At 47.4% G+C, this 14527-nt stretch overlaps 1 protein-coding gene across 4 annotated transcripts in view; it reads left to right on the top strand.

Annotated features, from left to right (window-relative positions):
• Positions 1 to 14527, top strand: part of NUFIP2 (nuclear FMR1 interacting protein 2) — a 58762-nt gene that overhangs the window by 12865 nt on the left and 31370 nt on the right. For 3 of the 4 annotated variants that reach the window (XM_054848016.1, XM_054848014.1, XM_054848015.1), the window contains exons 1-2: positions 7733 to 8046; positions 11104 to 12813. In XM_054848016.1, the coding sequence (XP_054703991.1) occupies positions 7863 to 8046; positions 11104 to 12813 (1894 nt within the window). In that variant the 5' untranslated portion in view covers positions 7733 to 7862. Of the gene's footprint in view, positions 1 to 7732; positions 8047 to 11103; positions 12814 to 14527 lie in introns of those variants that run through there. The other variant, XM_054848017.1, reaches the window with a different exon arrangement.

Here is a 14527-nt window from a genome sequence, read left to right on the forward strand (position 1 = left end):
GTGGCTTTGCTTCTTCAGCAACTCTAAATCTTTTCTATAGTCCTAGCACTGTGAGTCAGCATTCCCGGAGCCTAGACTTGTTTACAGCAGCAGTCACTGAGATGGTGGGGTGGTAGGTACACATGTAGGTAGGGTGGGGTGTGGAGGTACACATGTGTCTAAAATGGAAACCCTTTGCCCAGACACAAGTTATCCACTGTCTTTCCAAAATGGGACTAACAGGAAGCAAAGGTAACTGCAGTGGAGCCATTTGCAGGGTAAGGAGGTTTCTAGTGTAAGGGAAATCAGAACTTTACAAAGCTTTATATTTTGTGTTGTCTTAGCTCACTTAAAATCATAAAAAAAAAAAAAGGACTCTGCAAATATTTGGGATTATCAGTGTAGTGGGATAAAGGTAACACTTCCTGCCTCAAATGGTTATGGATTTATTTTGCGCTGGCCTGGCCAGACTGGCTGCATGGCAGGAAGGCTCCCAAAATTGTACAGGTAACAGACCAAATGCTGAGGTTTCTATTCAGAGCCCATACCTGCACTGGAATAAGGAACATAAGCCATGGGATATCTTATATCACCGCATGCAGGCTTTTTGCCTATGCCTGGCTGGTCAGCCTCGCGGGATCTCGTGGCAAAGCGAGGTAACATTGAAAGCAGTACGGATTATTTTAGATCTGCAACCTCAGTTCTGCAAAGGTATTTATTTTGAAAATTCTAGTTTCCATAGCAATGTAGTGCTGTTTTCTCTTATTTCTCTCCTATTACTCCAATCTTAGCAGCCATTAGATAAATTATCAGTGAGGCAAACCTTAGCATTTTTTTATCTTGAGTGATTTTATGTATGTTGGTTCCTTAGTGAATCAGAGCCAGTTAGTCAAGGATTGACTCATATCCTTTCCTGGGGCCAACATGAGGTCTATTGCAGTGTAAAGATGATAATGAAGAATGAATATTATTAATTGGACTTGGTGTATGAAGTCCTAAGCTACTTTCCAGTGGAGTGGGGGTCTTATATCTAGAATTCTGGTTCAATTCTAGATGAGTTATTTATGTTCTTGTCTTCAGATTTCACTTGTTTTTCACTATCGCTTCATTAGGACGCAATATTCTTGTTTCATGCATGTTGAAAATAAACTTTTTTTTGTAGGGTTGCTGTGTACTGCTATTCAGCTGCTATTCTCCACCCCAGAGGTGACTTTTGGACACAGTTCCCATTGTTAACAGCCAGTGGTCATGGCTCTTTCGTTCATTCTTCTCTTTCAATATGTATAAAAAAGAAGCAGTTAAGAAAACAAAGCAAGCTCTTCCTTTTCTTTTTTTGTTTTTTTGTTTCCTGGTGCATCTTGTCTTCCTGGTAAAGGAACTACTAGTCTTGCCAGAATAGTTATGCAGGTTGGAATGTAAAAATCCCAGACTTAACCCTGCAGCAATGTTGGCATGCAAAAAGCAAAGATGTAGAGATGATTTATTCTGATGGTGTAGTTTGCCTTTTAAGGAGATGGTTTACTGAGTTCTTTTGCCTATATGAACTGTATCTCCACCTGGGGAGCTGTGCCAGAATAGCTGTTCCACAAACCCTTTGCTGCGAAGAATAGCCTTTGTCCTGTAATTCAGTCCTTACGAGTAGGTATGCAGTGAAGTAAGGGAAACTGGGAGAACAAGAGTGGCACTGCGGACCAGATTCCAAGATAAGGTCAGGCTAAACACTAGGTGAGAGTTAGCTTTTGACTGTCTTCTGCAGTGTTGTCAGTAACTGAAATACCTGAATTTTATAAATTGGAGCACAGATCCACTAAGTTGAGGATGCAAGAACCCCTTTGTGGAATCTAGATATTAACAGGCATCTGCTGCACAGTGACCAGTGCTTGCCTCGCCAGTCATTAAAGGTCTCTGGTGCCTTGTGTTTTCCTGCCTGTCTGGCTAGAGCCATCAGCTGTCTTGTTTATATTCAGTTCATGAATTCTTCAGAGTAGATGGTTTTATGATGAGTAAATTCTGTCCCCCACTTCTGTTTGAGCTCTCCAGGTGCTGGATACCTAGCAGAAATCTCCTCTTAAATCCTAAGAGGTAGAAGCTCACTTGTGCCCTGAAGAATGATAGATAATAATCCTTCTAAACCCTCTATTTTAAATGTTAAATATTTACTTTTAGCTGAATTATGCCCATCCTTTGAGAATACTAACAATACCTTGCTCTTCACAATGTTGCATGTCAGTGAATTCCATATATAGTTTATGCAAAACATTAAAAGGTGGTTGCTTATCGTTTAATTTACTTTTTTCCCCCTTCATGTTCTTGCGTTCCTGTGCTTTGAGATAAGGGAACAAAAGTTCTCAAACCGCTATCTCTAGGCTATACATTTTGTAATACCTTCACTGTGCACTTTTTGATTCACTCCCTCAGAGGTGAATAGTCCCAGTCTTTTTAATTTTCCTTCAGACAAGGGCTCTTCTCAATCCCTAATCTTGTAGTCAACCGTTCATTGCCCTGTGTCACATAATGAAACAGCAATCGTAGTAATAACTTAAATAATAACCCTTCTAGATTCAATGTTCTGCCAGTGCTGGGCATTGTTAGGTGGGAGACCCTGAGTCCAAACACAAGTATTTAAGTCCCCACGTGCCAGATGCAGACTTACCCAATGCATATTTAAAAAATAACAATTTTAAAAAATCCCTGTTTCAAAATAATATGTGCTTGGTACCCAAATGGAATAAGAATGAAATGTAAGTGACTAGCAACCTTGTGACTGTTGTGTTGTATAACACGATAAAAAGCGCTTGGGATTTGTGGATTGAGCTTTTTCTCATTTGTCTTGCAGAGGTCAAAGTCTACTACAAGCAGTGACCGATACAATCCCCCGTGTAAGTCAGGCTGGACTGCCTGTGCGTTAGGTCCTAACAGCAGGGCACTTCTTGCAAGAGCACCTTGGATGGTGTTTGTGCAGATTTCTTTGTGGTCCCTGTGATGACCCTAGGAAGCAGGAGGAGATCCAGAACTGCTTGAAAGCCCAAAGCCAGGATTCTTTGAAATCCCAAACAAGTAATGATGAGAGACTTGGCTGAGGCTGACCTGCTAGCCTGCCTCCTGTGCCGCTTCTTATATTGTGTCCAAGAAGCTGCCTCCAGTTTATATGATTGCACTCTAGTAAACAATTTTTCATGCAGATATGGGCAGCAGATGTTACTCATGCCTGTGTGAACACTTCGATGTGTTTACAACAGGGGATGTTCCTCAGATCTAGTCCAATTAAACAATGGATGGAGCCACCAGAAGGCAGTCCCACTGGTTACAGCCATTCTGTTACAGCTTGCTCAAAACACTTTGAAGGGTGGTCACGCCATCCCTCTTCGGGCACTCGAGGGGATTGAGTCACAAATATGAACAAAATAAAATTAGATGGCCTAAATGACTGCAACCCCAGCTGTGTCCCCACCGCCCGATTCCCAGAAGAGGTCATCCCTGCAGTGGGGTTGGCTGTAGAATGCAACTCCTGAGTTGCTGTAGTTACAGCCCATTCTTCAGGGCATTAATATTTGTCTGGCTCCTCTATGAAACAGTTCAGGAAGCTTAACCAGAATATAAATGTGCACTTTTTCATCTGAAGAATTGTCTTGTAGTTTGATTTCTCAAGCAGGCTCAGAGAAGCACCAGTGCTGCTGCAAGGGCAGGGCAGAGGCAGGCAGAGGGAGAGATGCCCTTCCCTTTTGGGAGCAGCTAGCCATTACGTCAGGTTTGCTGCCTCACAAAACTATGCCCTATGGTTATTTTTGGTGCTGGGCTGCCTGAATTTTCTGGAGAGTGAATGAAGGATTAACATAGTATGCTTATGGCATTTGGAAGTTAAGTTTTTAGGGGGGGAAAAAAAAAAATCTAATTCAGCATGCACTATTAGGTGGAAATGCTTAAATTGTTAGGAATGGGAAAGATAAGTGTCCACGGTATCCATTCCTACAATTCAGTTGGGGGTTAAATCCTCTTTTTTTGGCCGTATTTTAAGACCTCTAACCTAAAGTCTACTATCAAGCTGTCTCGAGAGAGAGAGTTCTTTAAAGAGACCAGCTTTGTAGCTATAAATAATGTAGAAATATGGAGCTGGGGAGAGGCTCCACCTTACCTGAATGTAATTGTGAAGGCCAGTACTGTGAGCTCTGTGAGGATAGCTGTACCCTGGTCAAGCAGAAGGCAGCAAGGAGCACTGTCACCCCATCATCCTTCCTGGCTAAACTACTTCTTCCAAGACCTGAGTCTTCCTCCGACATTTGATTATCAACTGGTAAATCATGATTGCATTGTACTGAAATACATTAGATTTCAGGGGCCAAATCTGGCAAGGTTTTGAGTAGTATGGTTATAAACATACCTGGAACTAAACATCTGCTCGAGTGCTTTGTTAGGTTGGATGTGTTGGAATATAGAGCATTTTGCAAGTCTGAACCCTTGCTGTAAGTGAAAACATTGTGAGGGGAAAAATGTAAATAAATGCCACACATACTTTGTGGAAGAGCCCTTCCCAATATCTATAAATACAGTAATTTTGGTGTTTCCCAATTTTGAGTCTTAAAGTGGGAGACAGACACAAGAAATATTACAAAGCTAGCCTTTTTCTTTTCACGGATTAATTTTATAGTTTTGGTTTTAACTTACCTGAAAGCATTTAATGGAAATTAAATGTAGTGTCTTAAAGGGGATTGCCTTTCAAAGGAAATTATTTGTTCTTAGTAAATCACTGGAACAGCTTCTCAGTTTAACTGCATTTTCATATGAGTTCAAAACTCATCTTGGGTCAGACTCTTCAGGAAAACTTTCTCATGATTTCTGTAGCAGTTGATTCATTCCTTGCTGCCTTCATTTTGCAGCTTTAAATGGCAGGTTCTCTGAAAAGCCATCTACTTCAAAGCTTTATAAAATGAAGCTTTGAATAAATTACAGAGTTAGAAATTTTGCTGGCTGTACACAGCTTTGTGCCTGGATGTGGGAATACTTGGCAGTGGGTGCGGAATTCCAAGGAAAATTACCTCTTTCCTTTGCATGAGACCCTGCTGGCTTACCAAACTCCAAGAGCAGCAAGAAGAAAAACTGCTGCAAATAAGGAGGCACGGAAGTCTCTGGTTTCCCTTTTCGACAGCTCCAGAGAACGCATCCCCAACAACTGCTGAATATTAATACGCAGTGTAACTGGTGCAACATTGTGCTAACCATGGGATTAATATAGCTCCTGAAGACTACACGTCCCAGCGTGGCAGGTAGGCGATAGCAGGCCTCAGCGCAGCACTGCATGCTGGAACTTGTAGTGCCTTCAAAATGCAGCGACGCTGACCCACCTCGTAGACACGCGCGTGCCGTTAGCCACACACGTGTGTGGGATGCCTGCAGTGGGATGCCTGTGCTTCATTTGCCAGGTGCGTTACTGAATGTAACGGGCCCCAGGCTGTATCATTTTGGATTTTTTTTTATCTGTCTTTGCAAGCTTTAGATAATATAATACTGACAACATGACACTTCTAAGCAGCAAGAGTTGCTTTGTCTTTCACGAAGAGACAACCCACTGCTCTCTGCATTTAGATTTCTGGTATACGTGTGTGCAGAGCTGATTTGTCCATAATTGTTTGCTTTCTTCAGAGTTCTTTGAAGTTTACGTCTTCAATCCGGTTCCTTATATTAAAAATAAATTCTTCCAAGCCACCAATAAAATGTCAACTGTGATTAAAGCCTGACTCCTCATTTTAAGACTTGTCTCCTAAGCAATGTGAGGTCACTCTATGAGTCAGTGTTTGAAAGGACCGTTATTCCTGAGAGCATGGGTAAAGCCCAAAGTTCATAGTTGCTTGCTTAAATGGTTTCAACTGCCATTTAAATTGCTTTGCATTGTGCTGAACGAAATGTAAACTGTGGGTCCTGTTTGGCACAGAACTCGTGATATTTCAGGTACTTTGAATCTTGAAAAAAAACCCCTCTATATTAATGTAGAAGTTGGTATTTCTGGTAGGAAAAGTTTTACCTCCCATGTATTAAAGAGGAGGGTGGAGTGGGAAGCTGTGCTTGAGGCATAGACTTTCAACTATGTTCTGTTGAAATAAAACTTGGGAACTGTAAAATCTCCGGGCAAGGGCTCTCTGTCTTTTGTACAGTGCCCAGCAGAACAGAGCCAAAGTCTGAGAGGGCTTTCTGGATGTGGGAACTTTATTAATTTTGTTTATTAAAATACTAAAAAAAATATAACAGGGCATTAAAGCTGCAAGTGCAAACCCTGAGAAGCGAGGAAATGCTATTTTTAAGATCGTCTATGCAGCCTGTTTATTCTTCTTGAGCACATTAATTATAAACAGTCTTTAATTACACAATCACATTTTTTGTCACTCTTCCTCCCTGTTTGCTGCGGTGCACACTGTGAGTATTTGGAGGTAATTAATCATACTGGAGTAGTGATTAAGGCTGAGGAGGACTCTGCCTCTCTGTCGATCTCTGGTGTCCCCATCCCTCTCTCTGCCCTTCTCCTACCATCATTAACTCCTGCCTCGGTTCCTCACTGCTCTGCATTCAAATCAAACCCGTCTGTCTCGGTGCTGCCTGGGTGTCGGTGGAGAATCCTTGGATCTGTCCGCACTCTGCCTCAGTGTTGTGGAGGAATTGGGAGCCGCTGGCCAGAGAGGCAATGAGGGAAATGTCTTGCTGGCCTTTTCCTCCCTGCAGTGGAGCACGCTCAGAGCAGAGGCAGGAGTTCAGGTCACTTAGGTGCTGAACATGCTCCCGTGGGGATTATCAGAGGTTTGAAATGGTACGAAATAGGTTACAAGTTTTGGCAAGTTTCAAGTTGCCTCCCCCATCCACTCTCAGCCTTTCCAACAACCTGACCATGATTTTTCTTAAGCATCAGTCAAAATCTCCAGTGCTTCTCTCGGAAGCGGGCAGGAGTATTTATTGGAACCTTCTTTTCCCTCACCAGAGTCGGTACCGAGCACGCACGGCGCCGGGCAGGCCCGGGAAGGGAGCGGCGGGGTCTGTCCCGGGCTGCGCTGCTGGCGGGCGGGCTGCGGGTGGAGCCCAGGAGCAGACCGGGGCTCCGGCGGGAGCCTCTGCAGCTCAATCCGGCGCCTTTCCGAGGGCGCTGCTGCCGCTGCCGAGTTCGCCGTGACTGCGGCTGGAAACCTGGCAGTTTACAGTGTTCCTGTTTCACGCCCCTGACCAAATTCCCTTCCAGCGTGGCCCAGTTTGACGCTACTCCGATAACCCCTGCCTGCTGCAGCCACCCGCCTTGCACCGCTTGGCAGCAGGGCGCGGTTTATCCGCTCGTTGACGGTAAAACCGAGGCTTTGCCGCATCCCGAGCCGCCCTCCTCCCGGGTGACGGGGCTGCGGAGCAGGGTTATGAAACACCCCGCTTCTGGCGAAGCGAAGGCGCGGGGCTGCGCGCTAGGCTCCGGGGCCTGACTCAGCGGCGAGGGCAGGGGAAGGAGATGGCTTCGGCGTGGCCCCTTTTTCCGGCTCAGCCCTGTTTGCATTTGGGGGGGGGGGGGGGGGGGAAGGGAGGCAAAGCCCACCCGCCCCAAGCCGTCCCCGTCTCCGGCAGCACGGCCTCACCTGCCGCTGCCCCCGGGGAGGGGCCGGCCAGGCAGGGCCCGCCCGGGCCGTGCCGCGATGGCTGGGCCGGTTCCTCCCGCATCGCCTCGCCTTTCGGCCGGCGCTTCCTTTTCCGCCGGGCGGCCGGGGTGGGGCGGGGCGGGGGGCGGGCGCGGCGGCGCGGCTCGCTGATTGCAGGGCGGGCGCTGCCAGTCCGTCGCCTCCCCCGCGCCAGCCGCGTCCCAGCGCCGGAGCCGCACGGCCCAGCAGCGAGCGCCCAGCCCGGCCCGGCCCCGCCAGCCACCCCCCATGGAGGAGCAGCCCCACCACCACCATCACCACCATTACTACTACTACGGCCACCACCACCACCACCACCCGCAGAGCGCCTACCTGCCGCCGCCCGACGGCCGAGCCCAGCCCAAGCCGCCGCTCCGACACGAGCACAAGCACGGCGGCCCGCAGCACCAGGAGGCGCCGAAGCGGAGAGCAGGTCGGGGCGGGCGGCGGGTCGGGGCCTGTGACCTTCGCGGGGCGGCGGCGGGGCCCTCCTCCTCCGCCTCCTCCTCCCCCGGCCCGGCTGGAAGCTTCTCCGCCGCGCTGGGGCCGCTTCCTGTCCGCCATGTTGGGGCCGGCGCGGCTGCGGGAGCCGCGGGGCCCGCCGGCACTGCCGCCGCCCGCCGGGCACGTGGGGCCGGGCCGCGCCGCCCCGAGGGGCGGCTGCCCCCCTGCCCGGGCCGCGCCGAGCCGTGGGGGGGTTTGGGGGGGGGCGTTGGGGGGCGGGGGGGAGCGAGGCGCTGGTTAAAAATTGATGAACGTAAAAATCAATGAGTCAGATAAGGCGGAGGGGCCCGGCCCGGCCCCGCCGGCGGGAGCGGGGAGGCGGCGCGGCCTGGCGGTGCGCGGCCCGGGGGGGGGCCTTCGGCCGCCTCCTCCCCGGCCGCCGCCCGTAGCCCCGGGGGCGCAGGGGCTGGGGCCGGGGCTGCTCTCCGGGCCGGCCGGGAGTAGGGGCTGTGCTGTGCCACCGGCACGCTGGCCGGGCGGCAGCGCCGCAGAGGCGGTGGCCGGGCAGCCCCGGGGGGGGGGGGATCGGAGACCCCATCTCCCACTTGGGGGGCCGCCCGGCTGCTGCGTCTCACAAAAATCCCATTTTGGGGCTTGGGGGGGGGGGTCAAAGCAAGTGCAGCCAGAATGCCATGGATGGTTTTTTGTGGTGGTTTTTTTTTTTTTTTTTGCCTGGAAATTTTCATTTACATAATCGGGCGGGAGATGGGAAGGGACCTGGTTTCCATCAGGAGCAGGGCTGGTGGTGCCCAGAGCCGCGCAGGGTGCCCCGTGTACGGCCTCTGGAGCGGGGGTAAGGAGCGACTCGGCCAGGGAAATGCTAAAATAAGTTACTGAGCAAAAATAAGTTGAGTAGTCATTTCAGTGCTTGCAGTGTGCCCGGGGCTTTAACATGCACTTACACCCCTCCCTCTCCAGCTATGAAACGATTTGTGAGGGTGCCACGTACTCTTCACCTGTTCATTTTGACACAATTCCCCCCCCCCCCAATTTTGGTTGCTGCACCTCTGTGTCCAGGCCGTAGCCAGCTGTGCCAAATGTTGATCTGGAGAAAACTCACACAGCTGAGTTGTAAATACTTGAAAATTGGAACTAGAAACTGCTGACACACTGACTTACTGAAATGGATTTTGTTCTTCATTTTATTCTTTCACTCCTCATCTGCAATGGTCTTATGACCACTCTTATTGTTTTGTTTCATTAACAAGTGGTGTCAGAAGTCTTGAGTCATACAAGGTCAGCTATAACACGTTGCTTTTGAGAAGGCTTCCTCTGCACGTTATTCCAAAATACTTAATTTTTAGTCCTTGACTCGGCTGAGAATGTGATGCGTTTTCTCTGGGATGAAGTATTTATGGTTAATATTCTTAACAGCATATTTGAAAGTTACAGTGGAAGTTGTGGTGGTTACAGATACTTGGGTGTAGTAAAATCCTTTTTGATCCCTCTCAGCAAACTCAGTTGTGGAATTTCTGTAAAGATTCCTACAAGGATTCTTGTGTTCCCGACTTGCACAGAACTTGAGCAGTTACATCTGCCAGACATCTGAGGCTCCAGGATGTGAGGATAACAATGATTTCTAGTATAGCAGTTAATTTCAACAACATAGGCAACAACAAAAACATTCTTTTTCAAGCTGGACTTGTGCCCACTCTCATTCTTGGGGGACTCCATGTGCTGTGCTGACTTCGTGCCTCTGTGGCTGCGGATGAAGCCTTAGGTGGGTCAGTTGTTGCAGGAGATGTAAGGCTTTCCACCCTCGGGAAGGAGGACGGATGAGTCAGAGGAGTGAGGACAGAGTTCTTCCCGGAGGAGCGGGTGCAGTAGGAGGGAGTCCCTCTCCCCTTGGTCCACAGCTGGAGTGTATTTGCTGAGCTGGGTACAGTGTGCTCTTCCCATCTCAGAGGGGTTTCAAGGCTTCTCTTGGGGCGTTGTAGCCAGGGTCCTCAAAAGCAATAGGTCTCTGGCCAGAGATTTTAAAAAAAAAAAAAAAAAAAGTTGATGAAGATGAGGTGGTTCAGTCTAGGCTGTCCTGAGCTTCCACTGCATTTCGACTGCGCTTCAATTGCACGCTCAAAATTCACTTCAGAACCATAGGACCTAGAAACGAACTTGGGAAGCAAAAAGGAAAGCTGAGTGTAGAGCATAATGTCATGGTTTGGTGAGTTGGAGCCCTCAGCAAGCACTGTGCTGCTCTGGGTGCTGGGTCTCCCAGTGTCTCTCTGAAATGCTGAAGTTTCTCAGTGGGCAGGAGGCCAGTTGCCAGAGGTGGTGGAAGGGTGCTTGAGGGATGCCTTTCTTCCCAGATTTATCACCTTTCCAAAGCTAAAGAGTGTGTGTAGGGAGGTGTTGGATGCTATTTTGCAAGGAGATGCCACTTTCAACTGGACTTGCACACATCCTTTTGGAAAATGTCTTTTTTCTCCCCCCCCCCCCCCCCCCCCCCACTAGAGGTGATGTTTGGGAGGAAGGTGGGAAGGAGGGCTGCTGGTGGTGCTGGCCTGGGAGCTGATGGAGATGATAGGACTTGGCCCTTGTTTGCAGCATGGATTCTGAACTTCAACAAATCTTGTAGCAAAGGCAGCGGATCTTTGTCTTGAAGCATCCTGGGAATTAATTTTTTCTTCTGCGTGACCTGGAAATAGTAGCTGATGAAATAGCTCTCCTGCTTGCCAGTTATCTTTAGTACAGTGTATTTTCCTTACGTAGTATCTGTATGTTCTTTTGCTTTGTGTTGTTGCCTATATGTCACCCTGTTGTATGTGAGAGTTGGTAGCTGCTGGTACTTTCTCCTTAACTCTTCTTGCTGTGGTTTCCAGCAAATAAGCATATGCTTTTGTACATCAGAGGCTAGATGTTTTCCTGTTTTAAAATGTCTGCTCGAGGAAACTGGATACGTTTGGGGCTGATTACAGCTTTCTACAATCAGAAGTTTAAGATTTCACATTCTAATTCTTGCCTTTTGTTGTTTTTGGCTTTCTTCTAGGCTATGGAGAGCTAAATGGTAACGCAGGAGAAAGAGAAGTGTCATTAAAGGGCCTGTGCTCTGATGAAACCACCACCCCAGGATCCAGGGTACCCAATGGCAGCCAGCAGCTCGTAGACACTAACGTGACCCCAAAGCAGACTGTGAAGGCCAGCGCTTTGGGGAAAGCTGGAATCAAAACCAAGAACTTCATTCAGAAAAATAGCATGGACAAAAAGAATGAGAAGTCCTATGAAAATAAACTTAGAGAAGGCCAGTCCTCAGACAAGCCGGAGGGAGTGTCTATTCCAAACGGTGTGGTAACCAATAATTCTAGCTATATCACGAATGGCTACGTAGGCAAAGGGGCTGATAACGATGGTAGCGGCTCTGAGAGTGGATATACTACGCCTAAAAAACGGAAAGGCAGGCGCAACAGTGCCAAGGGCTGTGAGAACTTGAATCTAGTACAGGACAAAATAATGCAACAGGAGGTCAGTGCACCAACCTTAAAACAGGAACTTGAGAGTTTCAAGCCTGATTATAGTGAACAAAAGGGGAACCGAATTGAAAATACTAAGCCTGTTTGGAAATACGAGGCTGGGGCTGGTGGAGCAGGCCGGGGAAAGCCTGGGCTTGGGGATGTACAGCGAAAAAACTCTGATGCCAAACCTGGGATTAGCAGCAAGAAGTTTGATGACCGGCCCAAAGGGAAGCATGCATCGTCGGCTACGTCTAAAGAGGATTCATGGACCTTATTTAAACCACCCCCAGTTTTTCCAGTGGACAATAGCAGTGCTAAAATTGTTCCCAAAATAAGTTATGCAAGTAAAGTTAAAGAAAACCTCAACAAAGCAGCTCAAGCCCCATCCACATCGTCTTCATCATCTTCGTCATCTGCTGGGGAAACTCAGGCCCAAACATCAAGTCGATTGTCCCAAGTCCCCATGTCTGCTATGAAATCTGTTACTTCTGCTAGCTTCTCGAATGGGCCAATTCTAGCAGGGACTGATGGAAATGTGTATTCTCCAGGGACCCAGCCACTGCTCTCAACTGCTGCTAGTACTGTATCATCCACCTCCTCCGAGTCAGCACCCCAGGACATGAGTACAACTTCGACAGCTCTCGAACAAAAGAAATCTAGCCTTTTTATCTACCCTTCAAATATGCAAACTGTGCTTCTGGGTACAGCGCAAGTCGATTTCCCATCACAGGCAAATCAGCAGAACCTGGGAGATATTTTCCAGAATCAGTGGGGCTTGTCTTTCATAAACGAGCCCAGCGCTGGCCCCGAAACTGTTGTGGGGAAATCTGCGGATAATCAGTTAATGGAAGTGACATTTCAGGGGGAATATCCTGCCACTTTGGTTTCACAGTGTGCTGAAATCATTCCCTCAGGAACTGAACAACCTGTGTTTCCTAAGGCTTATGAGCTGGATAAACGGACTAGCCCTCAAATTCTTAGTGCTATTCTTAAGCCTGGGACTGCTGTTGAGGGTGGTGTCTTAGCTTTGGAGTCGCATCACACAGGTGACCTACAAAAGGCAGACACCGGTAGCCAAGGTGCTTTAGTGTTTCTTTCAAAAGACTATGAAATAGAGAATCCTCTGGCCTCTCCTACGAACAATTTGCTAGCCTCCGCCAAAGAACAGAGGTACCAGAGAGGCCTAGAAAGGAAAGATAGCTGGGGTTCTTTTGACCTGAGGGCTGCTATTATGTATCACACTAAAGGTAATGGCTTAACTTGCTGCCTAAGGGCATTCTCTTATCTTTTTTTTTATTTTATTTTATAAGTGCAATATTCTAACATGATATACATTCCTTACAGCAATTCTGATTGTTTTAAAAATGAGCTTTTTTGCTTGCATATCTCTGATGGCAATAACTGTTTGGGAAAGTTATTCAAACGGTTGTTTAATTAATGTTAAGAGGTATTTGTTTCCCTATTCCTGTGGACAAGCGTAAGTGATGTTGATAGGGGTGATACTTAGCTAATGTGTTTTACATTTTAATTCCTATGGAACAAGCAGGTCTTCCTAAGCTTATCAACACTGGAAGGAGTTAAACCTGTAGGTTCACCTGCTCTGTTCCAGCTTCACCAGGTGATTTTCTGTCACTGAAAAGGCTTCATAGGCTGTTCTCACACCTCTAGCACCAAAGTGTTGCAGCTTCTCCCCTGGGCAGATCAGGCCATGAAATCATGGCTTTGAAGGAAGAAAAAAACTATTCCTATGGCTTTTCATGGTGTGGTTTATTTTATTTTTTTTTTTAAGCAAGCCCCCCTCCCCCACTTTTCTCCTGCTCTTCTTGAGTATTACGGCAGTGGCAAGACAAAGCTTTGCTTATCAACTCTCCTGTAAGCTGCAGATTGAATTCTGTCATTGTCTTTGTAGGCCAAATCTTTCAGATGATTTTATTGGTTTCATGGAGTCCTTTGTAGTCCAACTCTTTTTTTCCCTGGGTTGTTGGGGTTTTTTTTGTTTGTATTTTTTGAGACTAAAGTGACTCAAACATGATATAGATGCTTTAAACTGGGAAGAAGAGAAGGAAGCCTGTGGGACGCCTTGCTTTCTGCTTTAGCCTCGGCCCTGGAAGCTCTGAGGTCTTGTGGCAGTTCTTGGCTTTTGGTCCTGGCTTGGTGGTAGTGGGAGCCCAGCTGTGTGTTCCCTTTTGGCACCGTGTTTCTTACCTACCCCTGACACACAGGGGCAGTTCCTTTTTTATTCGCCTCCCCCTTCCCTCTCCCTGCATCCCCCTACCCAAAGGGAAAAAGGTGATCATCTGGTTTTTGTTTACTTTTCCACATACATACATGGATAGCATCTTGCTCCTCTCTGTGGAGAGGTTTGGATGGCATTGGCAAATGTGGTGCGTTCTGACCCACTGCAAAGTTCTTAAATTACCTATTCATAAATTCTCTCTATAGCATATGGAAACTTAGATGCCTTCCTTTAGTGATAGTAAGCCCAGTCATTTAAAAATAACAACTCCATATATTTTTCCAGGTTATCACACTCTCAAGACGTTAACATTTTAAGCTCCAGTATTCTTGAGAACAGTGTTCCTCAGCTTTATCTGGGTCTTCATCCTTGGCTCAGTCTATTCCAGTATTAAAGCAAAGTTTCCATTCTTTTTTCTTGTGTCTGCAGCCTAAATCCCAGTTTCCCATCAGAAAATGGGGGTACTAGAAAGTGTAGCGTGGTTTTGAAGAGAAGTCCTAGGCAATCCTCCTCTTAAATGTTAGAAAAATTTGCAAACTGTTAAGTCAGTCTCTTTTTGTTTTCCTCAGCCTGAACCTTCTTGTAGGAAGGCAGCTCTGTACAGCCGCAGCAAGGCTCATCAGGTCTCCTTTCTCACTAGCTGCGTGAAAGACCCCAGTAAAACAATAGTAACAACAGGAAAATAAAGAACACTCCCTTCCCATGTCCTCTTAAGGAGGTGTTAA

This window comes from Grus americana, chromosome 19, assembly GCF_028858705.1.
Source record: "Grus americana isolate bGruAme1 chromosome 19, bGruAme1.mat, whole genome shotgun sequence".
NCBI lineage: Eukaryota > Metazoa > Chordata > Aves > Gruiformes > Gruidae > Grus > Grus americana.